The following is a 21,334-nucleotide window of genomic DNA, read 5'->3' on the forward strand; positions in this document are numbered from 1 at the left end:
AGCAGCAGCTTTGTCTGTGCCAAAACACCCCCCAGTCCATCGAGACTGCTGTCCCTGAGCACTGCAGCTGTGGGCACTGCCAGCACAGCCCACGTTTGGTGCCAGGTTTTGCTTGTCACCAGGCAGAGCCAAAGGCATTTGATTTGCTCTCCTATCACAAAGCCAGAAGCAGCTTTCTGGATTGTACAAGATCTCCCTCTGCAGCAGGAACAGGAGCCAGCACCAACTGTGTGACACAACATAACTGCAAGCAAGTGTGCCAGGGATTGTATCAGCTGGTTGTACCCCCAGAGATAAACTTCTACCTCTCTTCTGGGAGGCAGGGATGTTTGGGAAGATGTTTGATGGACCACTAAAAAATTTATCACTGTGGTATTTCCCTGACAACTGAATTGAAAGACCATGAGGTAATTGCAGCACTACCTGTTAAACACCTCAGGTCCAATCCTCAGCTCCTGGCAGCCTAACAAATATCCCAGTCATACATTTTGGGGTTCAAGCCAAAAGCTCACAGGGGAAGCAGCCTTGTCTTTCTCCTACCTGGGGCAGGGGCAGCTGAAAACATCTCACTCCACAGCAAAAGCAGGTCCAATTTCAGTTCCAAGGTCCTGCTCCTCCATTCACTGCTCAGGAGACTTCAACAGAAACATTGGCATTGCATGCACACAAATGCACATGGCCCTAGATAATCACATTTATAACAAAACACATCCAACTAGACTACTGTGGTATTTTACTGGGGTTGCATGAGAGGTTGTTTTGAGTCTCAACATTGCATGCAAAACCCATAATCCAACAAAAACTACAAATTTTCTTCAAATGCTGGACTAAGGGCTTGACCAGAGCAAGGCAGGCAGTTGTCCTGTGGCTCCTCCTTTCTGCACCTTCTCCTCAGGCTTAAAAATTCACTCTTGCTGACTTCCAGCTCTACGTATAAAAAGTTATTTATGTGCTCATTTATACATCTTTTTAGTCCCTCCCAATAGCCAGGTCTTGAAAACAACTCAGGAATTCAGAATGCTGCCATGCCAGTACTGGCATTCACTCAGATGAGTTTCCCCTCTCACAAGCACACCAGTTCCCCATGCCCAGTTGCAACACCACACAATTTTTTCCTGGTATGATTTTGGGAACTCAGTTTTGCCAAGGTTCCACCTAGCTAACTTTGAACTGCCCCAGAGCAGCTGCAGAGGAATGCCTCTGCCAGCTAAGGTTCCACCTCTGCTTTGGGAAGGAGAGAAAGAGATTTGGTTTTGACCTAAAGCCAGAAAGCTTGATAGGTGGACAGCCATCCTAGGGCTGGAATTACTCCAGTCATTTACAATAGTGCTGGCACAAGCTTAGGTGCCTTAAAAAGGAACTTTCCCCCAGTGCTGCCCTCCCCCTGGGGCAGCTTTGCCCTTCTTTGGTGCGGCAGCAGCCTCCAGCTTCCAGGAATGGTTCTTGCAGTTAAAAGGAGAAGCCCAAACTTATTCCACAATAATTCATTTCCTAGCACACTGAAAGCCCCACATGTGAGCTGTGAGTTGGACACACTTTCTCCAGCAGCCACTAAAGCATTTCCCAATTTGCAGAGAGCAGCAGGCACAGCCCTGGCTGAGCAGGCTCTCCAGCAAACCACTGCTCTTCCAGTTCCTGTCCAATTCCCAAAGCCATCTTTTCCCTGTAAGGCCATCTTCCCAAGCTATCCCAGTGGATTATATATCTGTTCCAAAACTTAAGTTATGTCCAGGAAAAATTAATGGGAAAACCCAAGTTTTAGGTCAGCATGCGCAATAGCAAAGGGAGCTGCAGTGTCTGAGCTGACAGCTCCCTGTGCCCTCAGGATAGCGATGCAATAGCCAGACTTCACTCTCTAAACAGACTGCAGCAAGCCAACCAGGACTCAGAGCAGCTGGTAAGCATGATTTTTTTCCCCCCCTCCTTACTAAGTTCAGGAGTTTCTCTTCTTTTGGGCTGAATTGGATGGACTTTTCTGTTTGCAAGAAGTTTTCTTTCTCAGAGTTATTCTCGTAATTGCCAGACATGATTTTAAACCAAGAATAGCTGATCTCCATTAGATTCATACTCCCCTTTTTGGAAACACTATTTAGAGAACAGAACTCCTAAATCAAAAGTAGTCAGGAAGAACAGTGAGAAACTGCATGGCTGTAACAGTAAATATTGCACTGGCACCTTTTGATTCACCTCTTTCCTCAAAGACTCCAGGGAAGATTGGGTTTGTCCAAATCTCCCTGAGTGGCACCAGTTCCTCACCAGAAACCTGCACCACCCACATTTAAGGTGTGAGCCCTCTGGAACATGAGCAAAAACTATACTATGAGAATTACAAAAAGAAAAACCTTTGACATAAGCCAAAGCCCTGGTTAATACCCTTTGAGGGAAATGCTCCAGTGGGAAAACAGATGGATTTTTCAGTCAGTTTTGTGCAGAAAGATGTGGGGACTTAAAATATATAATTTTTATATAGTGCAATCTGAAATTTAAATTCTGAAACATTCTGTAGCCCTTAGGAATGGCATTGTTCTCACAGATGCTACCATGGTTTCTGCTGGTAAATGAATAAGCTTCATGTAACAGATATGTGCCTTTGATACAGCAGCTGCCAAGGCAATCCCTGAAAGCCACCAGCAGCACAGAGCTCATCTATTTCTTGTTCATCTATTTCTTGTCCAAAAGGTATGACTGACATTCAAATATAGCAGATTATTTCATGTTAAACTGATGCTAAGCGTCAGATGGAAGACCAAAAGGAAATGGGAAACACCAAGTAAAGGGATGTCACTTCTAAACCAGAGCTTAAGCTCAGATCTGGTAGACACAGCTTAAAACTTTCCCTTTGTAAGACATACTTATGCCAGAGAAATGCTTGGCTTCTCAAGCACAGAAATCACCTGTGCTTGAGTTAAACTGTGGGGATTGAAGATGTTCTTTCCTTGCATATCACAGCACTTTTCTCCTGAGCAAGGAGAGCACTGAGTGTATGATGTGTGCACTGATGCTGGGGAGGGCATGGCTCTGAGCAGACTGGCCAGGCAGCCCCCAGAAAAGCTTCTGCAGCCCTGCTTTGGCTCCTCACACCTGCACTGCTGGTGGCCTTACAGGAGGGGTTGTTTTGCACCAGTACAAGACCTGGCTGTGGGGCACACCACTAAAATTGGGATGATATTTGACTTCTAGGCAGGGCACCAGAAAGCAGAACTAACCCCAACAAAATCACTAAAACACAGCTCAAGAAACAAATTTCGAGCCACGTTTCTATGGATCACCACCATGTTTTAACACAGTTAGGTGTCCCCAGACAGCCTGTGCTGGTTTTGGAGGGGTAGTGCATGAGCTGGAGGGGACCCAGGCAGGGGGGACAAGGGGGCATGACAAGGTGTGACATGGGGGCATGGCAAGGTGTGATCACTGTGCACACCCTGCTTAGCAAGCCAAGCCACTTTCAGGATTTACAGACATCAGGTTCACTGCTCCATGCTGGTCCCTGGACAATCACTGCCTCCCTTGCTGCAAAGGGACGTTTCTCTCCCCAAAGTGCAGGGACACAGGAACACTGCCTAAGGGACTCAGGCTGTGCCCACTAGACCACACAGCACCCTCAGCCCCAAAACGGCCCCTAAGGCAGAGCACTGCCATCTCAGAGTGCTGGGTGGCTGCTGGAGCCTGGCTGGGTGGGCACAGATTTGGGAGTTTCCTGATTTTAGGTGTTAGGCACTGCCCACCAAAGCCATTAAAGAGAGCTTTTAATTTTGGTTTTTTTCAAAGCCCCTTCAATATCCTCAATAGAAATACTTTTTTTGCAAGAATAACTGAAATCATGGCAACCTCTTTGTTACTGTTGTGGTTTAACCCCAGCTTGCAACCGAGCCCCACAGAGCCACTCGCTCACCCCTGCTACAGCAGAATGGGAGAGAGAGAATTGCACTTGTAAAAGTGAGAACACTCATGGGGAGAGATGAGAACAACATAGAAATTGAAATAAAATAGCAACAATAACAATAAGAAATTGTAATGGAAAGGAAAATAACAAAGAGAGAAAGACAAGTGATGCAAATGAAGACAGATGCTCAGTACCAACTGACTGATAACTGGCCAGCCCCCGAGGAGCAGCCTGGGGCCAGCCTTACCCCTGCTTTAGAGCTGAGCATGGTTTGGAATATCCCACGGGTCAGCTGGGCTCAGTTGTCCTGGCTGTGTCCCCTCCCAACTCCCTGTGCACCCCAGGCTCCTCACTGGTGGCATGAGGAGCAGAAAAAGCCTTGGTGCTGTGCAAGCCGTGCTCAGCAATAACAAAAACACCCCTGTGGTATCAGCTCTGTGTTCAGCACAAATCCAAAACACAACACATGGACAAAGAAAATTAACTCTGCCCCAGCTAAAACCAGCACATTTCTTCAGCTTCCTTTGAAGCGATTACACCAGAGCTAATAAGACATTATTTAAAATGCGACATTTGAATAGCTTGCCTAGGAAAAGCAACCCTGCAAAGAAATTGCTCCAAAATATTATTTTTCTTGAAAATTACAGAGCTAAGGGACTCTAATTGCCATGCTGTTGCTCACTTTTTATTGCCTATTATGCCACTTACAATGCTCCTAACAGGATACCTTTACTGTTCCAGAGTATAAACCCTGCCCGGGGAGCAGTATCACACAACAATGATAATTTTAAAATATCTTGTGTTCTAAAAGCCTGACTCAAAGCCCACCAGGGGCTGGGAGCATAGGACAAAGCCAGGCTGGCTGCAGGGTGTTGTCGCAGACATCTTTTTCACTAAAATCTTTTCTTTAAGATTTTTTCTTTCTGAGAAGCTGTAGCCTCAGAAACAAATGTAAACAATAAGTTATCTGCTGCTGTGGAATGCAACAAGTTCGTCTGGATTGGCCCAGCTTAGATGTTTAGACATAATGGCCAATCCAGAACTGAAGTCTCTCGGAGAGAGTCCGAGAGAGTAGCCTTGTTATCATTCTTTCTATTCTATTCTTAGCTTAGCGAGCTTCTGAAAAGCTCTCGTGCTTTTTCTTTGTAGTATAGTTATAATGTAGTATATGCGCCGGCAGTTTATATGCAGACACGAACGGGACGGGACTACTGATGGATGCGTCGGATTTATATATCATAAAATAATAAATCAAGCCTTCTGAACATAGAGTCAACTTTCTCACCTCTTCCCTCAATTGAAAACCCTTGTGACCACCGTCACAGGGTGTCACCACCAATCTGGTTTTGGGCAGCTGCATTAATTGCTCTGACCAGCAAAGCAGCCAGGTTAAAGAGAAATGCAATCCTACAGTGCCTAAACACTGCACAATTTGTCTTCCCGTAATCAAAAAACAATTCAGATGGAAAAAAACTCCAGTATCATAATTTCATATTGTGGCTCAGGGAAGCTGGGAAGCCTGGCTGTGGTTTCTGTTCGTGTTAGATAGATCCAGGTGAGCAGGGTGTATGTGCAGTGAGAACTCACCCCTGCCTGGCCTCGAGGCTGTGGAGGGTTTGAGACAACTCTGCCAGCCTCGTGCCTCCCATCAGCTGCTCACTCACCCAGGCAGGAGACAGGGCTTTTTGTGGCTAATTGAGCAGAGCTTTGCAAGGAGATCTGCCACAGATACCCTGGCATCTGCTGTGCTGGGTCCTGAAACATCTGTGCCTTGCACAGAGCCTGAGAGGGCTGAGGGGGTAGCTGGTCTTTGCTCCTCTCTGCTCTGGCTGTGCCCCAGGGGCCCAGCTTGGCTCATGGAGCTCACACCAGCAGCACAAACTGCTTTCCTTCAGATGGACTGACTGAAATGTAGTCTTCTGTGCCTCTCTGTTATTTGGGGGAGGGTGGGAATAGTGTTCACTTTTTTTCTCTATTAACTTTTAAAGTTAACAAAGCAGTTGTCCACATCAGGAACCAACGATGAGGAGCCTGGCAGGGTTCCTGCTGTGCTCGTTGCTGCTGCTGCTGGCCCCCCACTCCACAGGGGTGGCTGCCCAGGAGACGCCCCAGCCTGACCCCAAAATGCCATGTGCCAACTGGATGGGAGGAGCACCCGGCTACCCTGGCCACAACGGTGCCCCCGGCCGGGATGGGAAGGATGGAAGAGATGGACTCAAGGGAGATAAAGGAGATGAAGGTTGGTGAAGAGCAGGTGGTATGTCATTGCTTGAGCCCCAGTCCCTGTCCCAACAGGTTTCATGTCTGGTGGGTCCATGCCTGATCTTTATCCAGATGGGTTTTGATTATCTCCTGGGGTGGAGATTCCATAACCCAAGTCAAAGAGTTTGGTGTGGAGTTTTTTTCCCTCAGTTAGTGATGTTTTTTCTGATGTGCTACTCTCAGCAGCTCAGCACACAGCCAGGGTGGGGGGTGACCAGGGTTTCCACTCGCTGCCTCAGCCCCTGGGGGCTCTTGGGATCCCTGAGCCCTTCCTCAGCTCCGTGCTGAGCAGGGCTCACACCACAGCCCCCTCTGCACTTCAGCAGCACCTTCCATCGCAGTGCAAGCACAGCTCCCAGCCCCACTCTGTCCCGCAGGTCCGGCAGGTCCCAAAGGTGAACCGGGCCCAGTAGGAAGCCGGGGCTTTCCCGGACCCCCTGGATCTCCTGGAATTCCTGGAACCCCAGGGCAGAATGGCAAAGATGCCTTTGTGCAGCGCTCTGCCTTCAGCGTGGGGCTGACGGAGCGCAGCCCGGCCCCCAATGTCCCCATCCGCTTCAGCAAGATCTTCTACAACGAGCAGGGCCACTATGACCCCAGCACAGGCAAGTTCCTCTGCAACGTGCCTGGCACCTACTTCTTCTCCTACCACCTCACTGTGTACCTGTCAGACGTCAAGGTCAGCCTCTACAGGAAGGACAAGGCCGTCATCTTCACCTATGACCAGTTCCAGAACAACAACGTGGACCAAGCCAGCGGCTCCGTCCTGCTGCACCTCAGCTCTGGGGACGAGGTCTGGCTCCAGGTGTACGGGAACGGGGACAAGAATGGGGTCTATGCTGACAACCTCAATGATTCCACCTTCATGGGCTTCCTCCTGTACCCTGACCCAGATACCTACTGAAGCAGGGGGTGCTGTGTGGAAAAGGAGGAGGTGGCTTAACCTCGGCCGTGTCCTGGGGCACTGGCGCTATAGCTGTAATGTATTTACCAGAAAATTGCCTTTTGCCAAGGGGGGACCCTTTCTCCTGTGAAATCACTGAGGTCATACCAGTACTTCCATGGAACCAAGAGTTCACTCCTACCTCTGCTCTTGCTTTCCTGTGGAAACCTCAGCCCAAAGTCAGATACCACTCCTGCCATGTCATGAAAAACTCTCAACATGGCTTAACTTTCCTTTAGATTTAGAAGTGAGAAGAGAAAAATTGGTTGCATTTAAATATGACATTCTAAATTTCCCTAATTTCCCTTTTTTAGCCACCTAAATCCATTTAAACCAATTGTAGAAATTTTACTCAGCATTTTAAAGTTTGAGGAGAAGAAGGAAAATACTTCTCACAAAAGCAGAGTGCTCTTGTTTTCAGCTGGAACAGATGGCTCAATTTTTTGTAACTCCCACTGATTAGGGCCTTTGACTTCCACTCCTGGTTTGTTGTCTCCCTTTTTTCAGCCCAGATCTTTGAATATATTCAGGTTATTAACATCCACTGATTTTAATCCTTTGATTTTCCTTTTATGTTTATCCCCTATTGTTATCTCTAATGCAGACAGCAGGCTGGTTTAGGGCAGGGATCTTCTCTTGGGATTTATCTGAGAAGCCTTGTGAACACCAGTGAGGCCACAGAACAAAAGCAGCCCATTGACTCTGTGGTTTGGGGGTCCTGAGGTGACCACAAAGATCCTGTCCAATCTCCCCTCTACAAAGCTCCCAGGTGCAGGCAGAAGTTGAGATCTATCAGCTGTGTTTGTCCTTTTCCAGGCCCTAAGTGTGCCACAAGCCATGGTTTGCCCACCAGCTGGGCAGAGCTTTGGGTAGTATTGAAGGCTCCCATGTGGAGTGGGCTCCTGGCATGAACACCCCCATCCCTGCCACAGCTTTGGGCAAGGTTACCTGAATGCAGAAGAGTGTTAAGGCTGGAATTAGTGTCAATCCCATCAAACTGCTCCCCAAGGAGCTTGCCTGACTTTTAGCTAAAAGAGGATTTGATGGTTTCTCAGATACATTCAAAGAAGACTCCTGCTCCTAAGCTTCAGAGCCAGCTAACACAGAGCAGGGCTAATGCAGTATTACAAGCACCAAACAGCTTTAAGAGCTTCAACTGAAATTACTTGCAACATCATTTTCCACACTCCTGTGAATTACCACACTGCAAATAAAAAACAATAAAAAGCTCTCTCAATGAGAATGTTTCCACTTTTTTGTGTGTGTATTGTTGGGAAGGACTTGAAGAAAGGGATATACTCCTAGCCTCACCAGGCAGCCCAGGAAATCCTTTTTTTATTTTTTTTTCCAGCAAGGTGGGGACACCCTAGGCTGGCAAACACAGGGCTATCCCCCTTTTGCTTTCTCAAGAAACACTCCACACTCTAAATTTCATCAGGGTTTCAGCATCTCACCACCTTACACTGCATTGCATTCTTTTGGGGTAAGATGAGCTCTAGTTTTCCCAACTATTTCCACTATTTCCTGACCAAATACCCTGAATCCAGCCTAAATGGCCATCCAGAGCCAGGGCCTCTGCTGGCCCTGAAGGCTTCAAGCACTGGATTTAGCAAGGGTGAAACTGATGCTCAGTCTGGTCATGCTAAATTCAGCGAGCTGGGAAAAACCCTGCTCTTATTGTGGGAATTTATTGGGAGGGAACAGGGCAAAGGTTAAAAAAGCCAGAAATCCATTTAAAAAAGAGATTAAAAATGCAGCATTTGCTGGATCAAATGGGGTAAGAGGCTTAAATTGAAAGGAGCAAGTCAGAGCTTTTGCACTGTTTTTCTCAAATGTTTTCAGATGGATCTTCAGAAGGCAGGGAAAATTGAATCAGCCAGAGTACTAAGGCATTTGGGATAAACATTAGGAGGCTATACAAGTTTAAAGACCAGTTCCCAAGAGGGAGCCAAAACAAATTGTTGCTTTCTTTGCTGCCATGCAGCAGGAGCAAACATGCTTACAGCTTTATGCAGAACACCAGCACTCAGACCTTGGGAAAAATGTTAAAGAAAGTCATTAAGGCACTGCAGTTCCATGTACTCACTCTTCCCCCTTCTCACAAACACTGAACTGCAGCTTCACCAAGTACCAGGAGAGTGCCTGTATTGCTCATGCATGTCCCAGCCAGGCACCTCAAAGCCCAGCAAACAGCAGCCCAAGGCAAACACCCACCATGGAAACAGGGCTCAAAGCCCTCCCTTCAGGGACTAGGACTGTTTTAAGAAGCCTTTCACCCCAAATCTCTGTAAGATTCTTGCTCAGCTCAGACCAGCACTTTCCCAGCAGGCACCAGATTCCAGTTTAAGCCACCTCCCATCTATCTTAGAAGGCTCTGCTCCCAGCAGAGACTCAGTCCATCCAGGAAGCAAGCACAGACACAGGGCAGGCAGAGAAGCACCTCTGCCCCCCTGCAGCCCCACAGCTGCCCTTTGCCCCCTGCCCCTGCCTCCTGGGGTCTGCATGGGGGTCTCAGCCAGCCCAAACGTGCTAACAGGCCTTGAGAGCAACAGCTGAGCATGAACCAATCACCCTGGGGAGTCCTCATGGGCCAGCAGCTCCAAGTTCTTGCCTGGGGCATGGAGATCAGACCTGCACCTCACCAGCTCTGCCACATCAGGGGCACATGGCCAGGCTGACCATGGGCAGGGAGCTGCAGGGCACCATGCTGGCCTTGGGCTGCTTTCAAGGAAGAGCTGCAAACAGGGTTTGGGGGGGATAATGAGGTGTTGGAACTCAGGACATCCCTCTGGGTGTCCAGAGTTGCCGGAACCCCTGCCAGGGGGCTCAGAGACCCTAGCACACAGCCCAGAACACCTGTGGGTTTGATTATGACCTGTGGAGCAAATTACCAGCTTTGTATGAAGACCTGAAAGCTACAGAAGTTTAAATAGTGTAATAATAAAATTATCACTAGGTGATGGGGTAGATTTTGGGGTTTTTAGAATGGGGGCTTTGGGGACAAGATGGAGGGAACTGGGCATGTCCAGCCTTTCTTCTTCTTCTTCTCTACCTCCATCTTCTGCTGTGATGTTGGCACTTTTGGATTGGTTTAGAGTAGAAGTTCACTGTCTAACATAGGTGATAGGTATTGGAAAGTAATTGCAAACATTGCATATGTAATTTGTAGTATAAAGAGATAACACAGCCCAGGGGCAGTCAGAGTGCCTGGAATTGTCCTGCTGGATGGATCTCGGCAGGGCAGGAGAAAAATTTTTATAGATAAGATACAATAAACAACTCTGAGACCGAGAACTGAAGAACTCCGACTCATTCTTTGAACGTGGGGGCCAAAACAGAGACTTTTCACATGTCTAGGGGCTGCAATAAAGTGCAACCTCCCGAGAATGAGGTCCTGGGGGACGAGCTCAGGGGAATTCCTAAGGAATTCGGCCTTCTTCCGGTATGGAGTTGTGGTTTTACTATCCCTCCATGCTTCATAAACCCATGGGAGGGGAAAACCTGGCCAACACAGGCACATCTCCAAGGCCTGGGCTGGCTCCTGAGGATCACACTGCATTGAACACACAATTATCTTGTAGGAAAAGAGCAACAGCGTGGCATGGCATGCTGAGAGGGCACTGAATCACCTGCTCTCCAACAAATTTAAATGGTTTAGTTTGTGGTTTTTAATCAATCCTGACAGCAGATGCCTTGTACAAAGTTATGTCTCACTATTTACTGCCTCTCTGGCAGGTTTAAAAGGATGCTTTTCCCTTTAGAAGCTAATGTACTCTAAGAGGCAGAAAGCAAGAACATTCCCCAATAAAAGACTGAAGTCACTGCACTAACAATTAGGGAGAAGTAACATGAAAAGCTGAAGACAGCTGGAGACAGCTGCAGAGACTGACCAGTCTTATCCAGCAGAGAAACCATCTGTACAAGCATCCACAGCCCTTTCAAACACAGTTATAGGCTGGCCCTAATTGTACTTCAACCCCATGTAATCACTTGTGCCAGTAATTAATTGGAATACAAATAGCAGATGCACTAAACCATGAAGAGCTACAAGAAAAAGATAAATTGCTTGCAAGACTTGCATTCCTGAAGTATAAACTCACTAGAGGCTTTTCATCATGGAAGCAGGCAGAGGGATTAGGATCAAGTCTGACATTTGGCTAATCAGCCACTCTTCTTCCATACAAGAAATGCCATCAGATTTAGAGTCTCTGAAATACTGTGCAGGAAACCAGAGTGTGCCCAGGCTGCCACGTTTCTCTGACTGTATTTGTGCTGGGTGTAGGTACCTGATGGAAAGACTCAGTCTCCATGGGACTGCAAACCAGCAAACCCACCCTTAGCTCATTGTGGGATGATCAGCCCAGCCCACTGCTCTTTGAGAGCTCTGGGAAACTTCCTTACATGGAGGTGCAGTTCATTACCCTCCAGCCAATCCAGGGGAAAGGAAAGGTTTATTCCCAATGAAATGGAAGCATTCAATGTCAGTATCTATTTCTTCCTGCACACATTCCTGCAGATTTATGGAGAGGCATCAGGGAGGGAGGCAGGGAGATGACACTTGAAGACAATCTCTATTTCCCTTCTGGAGTCAGGCAGGGAAGGACAGGGGGTATGAACCAACCCACCCAGCTCCCTCTGAAAACCTGGGCATCTGTGAAAGTGGAGCTCTGCCTACAGAGTCAGGACAGCACAGCTTCTCTGCTCCTCGACAGGGATTTCCAGAGAAGCCATTCTAGTTCTGTTCCATGTTTTGGCAAATGTTGAAGGCCAAGGTGGATCTGCCGTCCTGGATGAGGCACAGCACAGGGAAGGTGGTTCCCACAGCACAGCACCTGTAGCCCAGCCATGCAGAGGCAGCTCCAGAGCAGCAGGAGACCAGGAGGGCACAGCAGGACCCTGCTCAGTGAGCTGCACTGGGAGCTGAGCACGGCCTGAACAGGAAGCTCTGCTCTGTGACAGGACAGAGCCACTGTCCTGTCACAAGAGTCCCCTCTGAAGAGTCCTCACCAAAGCCTCCCCAGCTGGGACTCCCTTGGTGGGGCAGCTCCTGTCAGCACCAGGGATGCTTTGTCACAGTCCCTTGCCCTGTCACCCACCTCATACACAACGTTCTCAGCTGTGCATCTGTTTATTCACAATATTCCAGGAGGCTTTACATTTAAATGAGTTCATACAAGGATTACCTAAACCTTTTTCCATAAATAAGCAAGCAGCGTTCACAAAATAGTTGTATTTGTGAATTTTAAAAGCTTTAAAAGACGCTGCTCCTATCTCCCTCTGCTCTGAACTCCTTGTAGAAGCTTGAATAAAAGGTTTGTAACATGGGTCAAGATTCTTACCCTGCTGCTTGGCAAAGGCCAACCGAAACAAATATAAAAGGCAAACTCAAAAGATAAACAAACTTGAAAGCAAAAACATGGAAGCAAATCTTTGTGCTCAAAGCCACCCCTGCTGCCAAGGACTGACTTGCATTGTGCTTTTCTAAAATATCCCTGATGTGACACTGGCATTCCAGCCCCATCACCAACAGGGACTTCAGGGAACAGGGCTGCACTGTGTCTGCCCAGCATGTTCTCATGTGCTCAACAACTGCACATTGAGAGCAGGAAGATGCCTGCCGGCTTCTCAACACCCCAGGGATGCAGGAAGAAGTCCACTTATTCATCTAAATGAATTCCTTCTTTATCAAGAAAAATACCTTCCACTTCAATTACTGAAATAAAATATTAAAAGGAAAACTTTTTATTGCCTGGAAGTTAACTCAGCAAAAAGCCACCAAGGAAATCCACTATTGCCACACTAGGTCTGAGCTTGCCTGTTCCTGCTCATATGGAGAGCAGTGGAACCCTGGATACTGGGTAAGCTAGAAACCAGCTCAGAAGCAGCACTGCAGAAATATTATGCACAGATGACAGCCAGCTTCCTTTAGCATGGCAACTTTCCCTCACAATGAGTGGATTCTTTTCAGCTCAAAATAGATTGTACATTTTATTTCCAAAGAATGTACTGGGACAGTTTGCAGCTCCCTGAAGACAGAGCTGGGGCCTGTTGAGAGTATGGAAGGGAACAGGCTGACATTTAAGTGTTTTGAAGGAATTGCTTTTCATCTGGCTACACCCTTCTAAGGCATTTCAGCACTTAGGACCTCATCCTGCCAAGTGTCAGCTTTATGGATTGCCAGCTGTCCCACTGCAATCACTGGGACAATTCACAAAACTGTTCAGACTAGAGCCTTTACTTGGACATTGAAACACCCAGCAGTACCCAGCAGCTTGTAATTGAATTCACATCAGTCTGAATGTGTGCATATTGCTGCTCTAACAGCCTTGTTCCCTAAGAAACACTTCCTATGAGAGGTGTCAATCTCCACAAAAGGCACAGGAATCAAAGCTCAAGAAATGAATTGGCCAAGGCAGTCAAATGCTGTTTACATCAATTTTTATTAGAGATTTTGACATCTTGTGATTATTTCCTGACAAAAGGCTGATTGCCCCAGACTAATTGGACCAAAAGCCTTGACAAATGGGAACGCAGCAGCAATGTGAAGCTGAAGGGCATTTTGTTGTTCATCTACCACTGTTCCAGCAGGGCCCCAAACCAACGACAGCTCCTGATGGAAGTTTAACACACTCAGCCCTCTTTGGAGAGATGATGTGATGCACACCCTCAGTCTCACTGTGCAGGAGAGAACTGCATACTGCAGACAGCTCCAAGGTGCATGTTTGGTAATATCCCAACTCTGAATGTTCCTTTCATTTCATCCCAGCCCAGGAGACCCACACAGGTACCAGACTGAAGGACTGGGAATACCCAAGAACCCCCAGGGCTACAGCCAGAGCAGCATCACCTGCACACCCAGGCAGTTCATGGGACTCCAGCTTTCCACAGCTTGAGGACTTTGATGAACTCAAACACTTTTAAACACTGCACAGATGAAGTTCCCTCCCCACAGACACGCACACCACACCTCCCAGGTATCAGCAGTACTATTAATGCTGCTTTTCTATGTGAAACCCTGAGTTTCTGGAAATCTTCACAAAAAGGTGTTAGCTCAACCTACCTTGAATGGATAGTTACATCCTACCAGGATGAAAACTGCTGGGCCCAGTTCCACAGAGAGAATTCCATGTTTTGATCAGGTGAGATGTTACACAACCAGAGCCACTCACCATTGGCACCTTCAGACCAATGTTCACTGAGGTTTCAGACATCTTTCAAGGAGAGAACACCATCCATACTGAAGAGCAGCTGTTTAAGGTGGGTTTGTATCACAGAATATACTCCTGCTGCTGTGATCAAATTAAAGCTCCAGTTTCTTACAACTTAAGGAAGCAAATGAAAAACAAAGAAGTATCTACAAAATATTGACATGATGTATTCCAAAACCAACCATACTGAGGAATCAGCAAAAGTAGATAAAAGAGCAGAGAAGGAGAGCTGCTTCTTGAGTTTTATTTCATCTTTTGCACCTGCCCAAAATGCTCCATTTCCTGGTAGCAACTCATTTCTCAAAACATAGTTTGGAGAAAGCACAGCACTGTCACCACATTTCTCTTCACAGAGAAAAGCAAGGCACAATTCTTCCCAAGAGTATTTCTGGATTTCACATTCTCTGAACCCCAGAGAAAGGAAAAACAGTTCTTATCATTTGCTGTGCCTGTGTTTGTGCCAAAGCAGAATGCAATATGGAGATTGTTTACCCACAGTGATGATGTTTTGTTCCCTTGGCCTGTCAGGGCCAGGTGTGTGTGTGTGGACTGTCGGCTCAGGGTCACAAGATTCTGTGTGTCCAGGGTTGAGTGCAGGTTCAGTTTTAGATGTATAGAACGATGTAGTATAATAAACTAATTAATTAGCCTTCTGATATCAATGGAGTCAGATGCATCATTCCTCCTCCATCAGGGCCCTCACAGCATTGCTGTACTCCTGCAAGCACAGTACCTCAGACAAAGCAGAATTTCCCAAGATCCATCAAGGTGTTTAAAAAAGAAGAAAAAAAAACCAATAAAAAAATCCCAGGTCTGCTTCCCTGTCTACCCATGATGAACAATATGGAGATTGTTTACCCACAGTGATGGTGTTTTGTTCCTTGGCCTGTCAGGGCCAGGTGTGTGTGTGTGTGTCAGGACTGTCGGCTCAGGGGCACAAGATTCTGGGCAGTTCTGTGCACTTGAGTGCTTGGCAGATTCAGTTTAGATGTAATGTAACATAGTGTAATATAGTATAGAATAATATAGAATAATAAAGTAATTAATTAGCCTTCTGATAAGATGGGGTCAGATGCATCATTCTCTCCCCTCATCAGGGCTGCCTGCAAATTCCATACAGCACCAGGGCCTGAGTCAGCCAAGCCCATTTGCCACCACTCAAATTGTTTTAGCCCAGTCTCAATGAGGAAAACTGGAAAGCTCAGGCTGTCAGCAAGCACTAAAAGGGAAAGGTCTGTGCCTGAGCAAGGCTGTTCCTCCAGGGACACAGCACAGTCAGATACCAAGCAGAGAAGATGTCCGAGTGCTGATTTACAGCACACTGCATGATGAAACAGGCTCTGCAGAAATCCACAGCAGCACAATCAAAAGACACCTAAATCCTACTGGGTTTATTGTGCTTCCTTTCTTAAACTCACTGGCTGGAAGAGTTACTGTTAGATTTAAGATTTCCTTTTTGAAGAACTACTAAAGAAATAAAAATGTGACAGAGGTATGAAAGGGCTTCACTGCAGGCAACATTTAAGTAGTGTGAAGTGTTTAAAGATCAGTCACAGTATTTAGTCTGTGATCAATTTATAGAATACAGATTGCATTTGAGATTGGACAGGATTACACTCTTGACTCTGAAAAAGCCACACTAAAAACTCACCGGTTCCTTTCATTCGGGGATTCAGTTTGGTCACTAAAGGGTAAGAATGAAACATTTTTATGTTCTGAAAAGCTTATGTCAAAATCTGAACAGTATTTCAACAGCCTGGCTCATATACACTGTACCTCTAAGCACAAGTGCACTAGCTTCTGCAGGAAAAGAAAATTTTATGGTTTCTTTTTCTATCAAGTACGATTTCAAGAATGAAATTATATTTTTAAATTCAAGCATTCTCCTAATCTGGGGTCAGAACATTTCTTTGCTGAACGTATCAAGGTGAAGTTACTTTTTCTTTGTTTCTGTGTTCCTTAAATTAACAGTGAAGTACTGATGGTAGCTCTCTGTCTTAAAACAAAAGACAACCCACACTCTTCTCAGTGTGAGTTGGACTATCCAGAACAAGGAACCATGTGATCCCGAGAGAATCCTTTACTGTGGGATGAATAAAACTTTCCTGGGCAGCATGTGCCCTACTGCATATCTTTTATGTAATATCCAAAAGCAACAATGAATTATTTAATGCCAAAATAATCACTCTAAGGGAGCTTAGAAGACACCAATTTCTACTTTTATAAGCCAGAAAGATGTGTGTTTCTTCAGTATTTTATTCAATAAGCACATCAGCAAATGAAATTTCCAGGAAAATCTACACACAGCTTCCTAGAAACAGCAGTGCACACTTCCCTCCTCAGTTATCTTTAACCATCTGGTTTTCATATTCCCCAAGCAGCTTATCCAGGCTTTCTTCCCCCTCTGTGATTTTCCCATTTTGATTAATTTAATAAATAATGGACTGCAGAGGTGATCTTAGAGAAAACTCCACATCTCAGCTCTGCTGCACACCCAAGTTCACTGGATGTCATCATCATCAAAGAGATCTTCAAAATCTAGTCAGGAAAACAAGACAAAAATTATCCTCAGAAGTTTCAGTGTTACAAATGCACATGCAAGAACAGTACTTTGTTCCTTGGATTAAGGACAGAAATAAAGGTGAACTCAGAGAATGAGAGTTATTGCACCAGTGATTAGAAATGTAGCATCAGGGTGATGATTTTGCAGATTAATGAACTGGGAGTTGTGTTAAAAAACTCTTTCTCAAAAACATCTAATTCCTCAAAACCATTTAATTGTTTTGTGTTAAAAAGTCCTTCCTCAAAAGCATTTAATTGCTTTAAAGGTGCCAATAACATTTCCGTCTCATAACACATCTCCCAGCAGTGGAATGGTTCCAATCACATTTGGAATTACTCCTAACTACTCACCCTTGCATCTTCTTTGTGTACTGAACATAAACTAATCACCTAAGCGAACACAGCCTTTATTCTTACAGAATGCAATTTACAAGAACCTACAATAAACTGAGGCTGAATCCTCGTTTAGAAGAGCCCTAAATACCAATGGAACACAATGCCACAGTGTGATGGTAGAAATAGATGGAAACAGCTGCTCCTGAATATGCTGGCTCCAACAGACACCTGAGAGCAGAACTGCCTTCCACTCCTGTGTCCTAAGTCTTGAGCAAAATGAAAAATGTACTTTAGTTTGGAATCAACACCAGCTTGTGATACTAACACTGCCGCTGCAAGATTTAATAACATATAAAACATTTAATAACATGTAAACCTCACTGTTGCAATTTCTAAATGGGCTTCTTCAGAAGCATAAAAACCCCTTTAGCCACCAGGTGCAGCACAGTGCTGTATATCCCACCCCTACGTGGATATGTAGCTGCTCTGCCTCAAAGCAGCTCTAAATCCTTCCACACAGGCTGAGAGAGCTGGGATTGTTCAGCCTGGAAAAGAGAAGCTTCGGGGTGGCCTTGAGGGACCTCCAAGGAAGAGTGACAGACTATTGACACGGGCCTGGCGTGGGGAATGGCTTCAAACTGACAGCAAGTAAGTTCAGGGATTTAAAAATACCTTTCCCTGTGAGGGGCGGTGAGGCACGAATTGTCCAGAGAAGGCCACATTTTTACTCGTATTTACACTGTTTAACATCAGCTGTTTGTTATACGAACAGACCAAGGTATTTTTTCCTGTAGCGATTAACACGCTGAACTCCCCGGAGAGGAAAACCCCGCACCAGAGGTGTGGTCAGGCACAGCTTTAGCGCGCACAGGCAGCAAAGGCAGGCAGAGAAGCCCGGCGAGGTTTGCCGAGGCAGCCCCGGAGCAGGGCGCTCCTTACCGTTGAAGAAGTCGGCGTGCCCCGCTTTCTCGTTGGCGGCCAGGTCCATCAGCAGCCCCGTGCTTCCCCCTGCCTGCGAAAGCGGCCGCTGAGCGCCCCCGCCCCGCGGCACCACGGCCGCGGCACCGGAGCCCCCGCCTCACCTCATCCAGGTCCACGTACGGGCCGGGGCCCTCAGGGAACATCTCGTCCACCGCCGGCTTCATGGCGGCCCCTCCGCGCCGTCACTTCCGCCGCCTCAGCGGCGCCGTGCGCAATGGCCGCCCCCGCGCGGTGGCCGCGCCGTCTCCATGGCGACCAGCAAGGGAGGCCGCCATCTTGCTCCCCCATGCCCTGTGGCCATGGCGACCAGCAATGGAGGCCGCTGTCTTGTTCCCCACGCCCTGGGGCCGTGGCGACCAGCAATGGAGGCCGCTGTCTTGTTCCCCACGCCCTGGGGCCGTGGCGACCAGCAATGGAGGCCGCTGTCATGTTCCCCACTCCCTGTGGCCATGGCGACCAGCAATGGAGGTCGCCATCTTGCTCCCCACACCCTGTCGCTATGGCGATGGCGAGCCCTGCGCCCCTTCAGGCCTCAGTGAGGCATCAGCTTGCAAATGAGGTAGGTGTAACTGATACTGGCAGCCCCTCCAGCCCCCAAACTGGGTGCACAGGTTGAATAACTCCTGTACACATGTGCTCCTCTGCACAGAGAGCAGTCTCCTGAGACGAAGCTGAGAGCATCACCTCTTAAAAAAAAACTCCCAAAGCCACGCAGCAGAATGAACAAGTTTATTGTGTCACACAGAAACATAAATTGTTAAAAAGGGATTAATTTAAAGCTGCATGTGGCTGCAGTGTCACTTAGTGGCTGAGGCGCAGTGTAGGTGTGTTTGCTGGCAGTCAGGTGTTCATGCAAACACATTTACAAGAAATGGTAAAAAAGAGACTCACTGAAGCCATAAAATGGTGCACATGACCATGGTGTCACAAAGCAGGTGAGGGCAGCCCAGGTGTGTTCAGTGGCAGAGAGCAGCTCACCCAAACACCTGGGCAGCAGCTCTGGCAAAGCTGAGCGAGGCTCTCAGTGCTCATGGTCACGCACATGGTAGCCAAGGTGGCTCCCAAAAGGGAGCTGGGCAAAGAAGGCTCTGGCCATGTCATTGATCCTGTTGTAGGCTCCCAAGGTCCGGAAATATTCCACGTAGGACCAGAAATCATTGGATGAGAAGGGCCAGTACGGCAAGGCTGCAGCATCCTGGTAGGGATCTAAAGAACCCAACCAAAAGAAAATATTGCATATTACTGTAATACAAAGCGCTTTTGTTGAGAGGTTGGGCTTGGAGCCACCATGGTTTGGGGTTGTGAGTTCCCTTTAGGGGCTAGTGTGCTCCTCTGGCAGCAGAGAGGCAAGGAGAGCCATTGATCCCTCTCTGTGACCCACTCTGCAGAAAATGGAGCCGGTATTCCCTGCTCCAGATGCACCAGGAGTGACAGAGTGGGACAAGGTGGGGAGCAAGAAAGAAGGGACACATCCACATTTACCCCAATTCAAGAATCTGTCAGGTTTGTTTCATTTCTAGAAGGCTGCTGGTTATTTCAAAGCAAGGAGGCATAGCAATCGAAAGCCATTTTTCCTCATTCCACATAATTTGCTTTGCCCCATAGAAAAAATATAAGGAATAAGGCACCACCCTCTATGGTGTACCCCTGCAGCTGGGCACACTGCCCACAGAGCTCCCAGGGACTGGGGCCATACTGCCCTGATACTGCCTGGAACTGCAGAGCTCTGCCTCTCCTCAGGGCGCTGCAGGAACCGAGCCACAGGGATGGAGAGGAAAGGCTTTGCCACTTGGGGCACAGCTGCTGCATTTGGGCCTGCTCCAGCAGTACCAGAATGTGATACAGTCATTGAAACAAGAGTTACAATTCAGCGGCAAAACAAAATCGGTTCTGAAAACGCAGGAACTGACCACCCCTGGGCCCAAATGTGGGCAAACAGAGAAGCATATATAAAATGTAAACAGCAGCTGAGAGCACAGTCACAAATGTCTTTCTGTGCAGTGAAGCTAAACACAGTATTTTATTTGGATTTGAAGCCCATTTAGATGAATGAAAGTCTTTCCACTCAGCTTGGGGCCAGGGTCTTTAGTAGGAATTAAGAGCCTTCAACAATCCTGTTGTCAGACTTTAATTTTACGGAGTAAAGTTTGCAGCGTGCAGGCACAGATGGCACATCACAAACCAAATGAACCAGCCAAATGCTGTCTGCAGAGGAGAACTCACTGTTTATACCAGCTGACCTCAGATTCACTTTGCAGGCTGCTGCTTGGCCCAGTGTGAAAGAAAACAATAATTGCTGGTAATGAGAGCAACAGGACACTGCCTGAACAGGGTTCTAATTCTAGATTGATGCAGGCTCTCCTGAATGTTGCAAAAGTTGCCACAAAAATATTTGCTGTACATAATAAACACAGAGGATATATTAAAAATATTTTAGAGATGATATATTAAAAAGATTTATTTCTAAAGAAATAGAATGGAGCATAGGGAAAAAAAGGTTTGAATGATAAGTAATCATGTTAGACCTTATTGTGTATTTGTTCTGTTCATATCTGTTATGATGCTTTCTGCATATTTGTGCACTGGAGATGCTGCTGGCAGTACTTGGTTATTGCAGATACTTCTCTGCAACTCTGTTTTCAGACAGAATTCTGTCTGAAAAGCCAAAAAAAGGTTAAATGATAGAATCATCAGTAAGCCAGTATAAACATCATTAGGGTGTTGAGGGTTTTTTTAATCAAAGGCAAACACTAATCCAATGGACTAATCACATAAAGTGACATGAACCACAGGGTAGCTGTGCTAAGGGATTTATTCCAACATTTCTCTAATTGGATTTGTGGCAATTTGCAAATTTTAACCTTTTTGTCATGAAAGCTGGTATCTCTTGCCAAAAAACAGATACACATACAGCATTATGGTTCAGGACAGACAAAATCCTCAGATATCCTACACATATCTAAGTCTGGTGCATTCCAGTTAGGATTTTGTACAACAGAATTAGTGACTTGACTGTAATCCCTTTTCATTTTAAGACTGGATATTAGCTCTGTTATTATACATTAATATGTTACCACCTTTTAATAAATTTTAAAGGAATTTTTAAAATTCAATATTCTTTTTCTCACCAGAACTAATTGAAAGCTTTTCCATAGTCCA

General features: G+C 46.6%; 3 protein-coding genes across 4 annotated transcripts in view; 1 reads left to right on the forward strand and 2 right to left on the reverse strand.

Moving 5' to 3' along the window:
- The first annotated feature begins 1,835 nt into the window (after positions 1 to 1,835).
- Positions 1,836 to 8,310, forward strand: ADIPOQ (adiponectin, C1Q and collagen domain containing). 2 transcript variants are annotated; one of them, XM_005425536.2, is made up of 3 exons: positions 1,836 to 1,897; positions 5,897 to 6,122; positions 6,523 to 8,310. In XM_005425536.2, the coding sequence occupies exons 2-3, from the start codon at positions 5,906 to 5,908 to the stop codon at positions 7,047 to 7,049; spliced, it is 744 nt and encodes a 247-aa protein (XP_005425593.1). In that variant the 5' UTR covers positions 1,836 to 1,897; positions 5,897 to 5,905; the 3' UTR covers positions 7,050 to 8,310. The 2 variants fall into 2 exon arrangements, with proteins under 2 accessions (XP_005425593.1, XP_030916562.1); XM_031060702.1 differs by having other exon boundaries at positions 1,875 to 1,897; positions 5,872 to 6,122.
- An 8,201-nt stretch (positions 8,311 to 16,511) lies between these two features.
- On the reverse strand, positions 16,512 to 18,384 carry COPS9 (COP9 signalosome subunit 9). The gene is made up of 3 exons (XM_014308867.2): positions 18,277 to 18,384; positions 18,134 to 18,206; positions 16,512 to 16,834 (listed from the first exon to the last, which is right to left on the reverse strand). The coding sequence occupies exons 1-3, from the start codon at positions 18,337 to 18,339 to the stop codon at positions 16,797 to 16,799; spliced, it is 174 nt and encodes a 57-aa protein (XP_014164342.1). The 5' UTR covers positions 18,340 to 18,384; the 3' UTR covers positions 16,512 to 16,796.
- Positions 18,385 to 18,886: 502 nt separating this feature from the next.
- The window catches only part of OTOS (otospiralin), a 3,407-nt gene continuing 959 nt past the window's right edge, over positions 18,887 to 21,334 (reverse strand). Inside the window, exon 4 of the mRNA XM_005425513.2 lies at positions 18,887 to 19,381. Coding sequence (XP_005425570.1) covers positions 19,197 to 19,381 — 185 coding nt within the window. The 3' untranslated portion in view covers positions 18,887 to 19,196. The remainder of the gene's footprint in view (positions 19,382 to 21,334) is intronic.

This window comes from Geospiza fortis, unplaced genomic scaffold (genome assembly GCF_000277835.1).
Source record: "Geospiza fortis unplaced genomic scaffold, GeoFor_1.0 scaffold101, whole genome shotgun sequence".
In the NCBI taxonomy this organism is placed as follows: Eukaryota; Metazoa; Chordata; class Aves; order Passeriformes; family Thraupidae; genus Geospiza; species Geospiza fortis.

Coding starts and splice junctions, on each gene's coding strand:
- ADIPOQ (XM_005425536.2), top strand. CDS start 5,906: ATGAGGAGCCTGGCAGGGTTCCTGCTGTGCTCGTTGCTGCTGCTGCTG. Junction 6,123..6,522: donor GGGAGATAAAGGAGATGAAG/GTTGGTGAAGAG, acceptor TCTGTCCCGCAG/GTCCGGCAGGTCCCAAAGGT.
- COPS9 (XM_014308867.2), bottom strand. CDS start 18,339: ATGAAGCCGGCGGTGGACGAGATGTTCCCTGAGGGCCCCGGCCCGTAC. Junction 18,207..18,276: donor CGTACGTGGACCTGGATGAG/GTGAGGCGGGGG, acceptor CCGCTTTCGCAG/GCAGGGGGAAGCACGGGGCT. Junction 16,835..18,133: donor GCACGCCGACTTCTTCAACG/GTAAGGAGCGCC, acceptor TTTCCTGACTAG/ATTTTGAAGATCTCTTTGAT.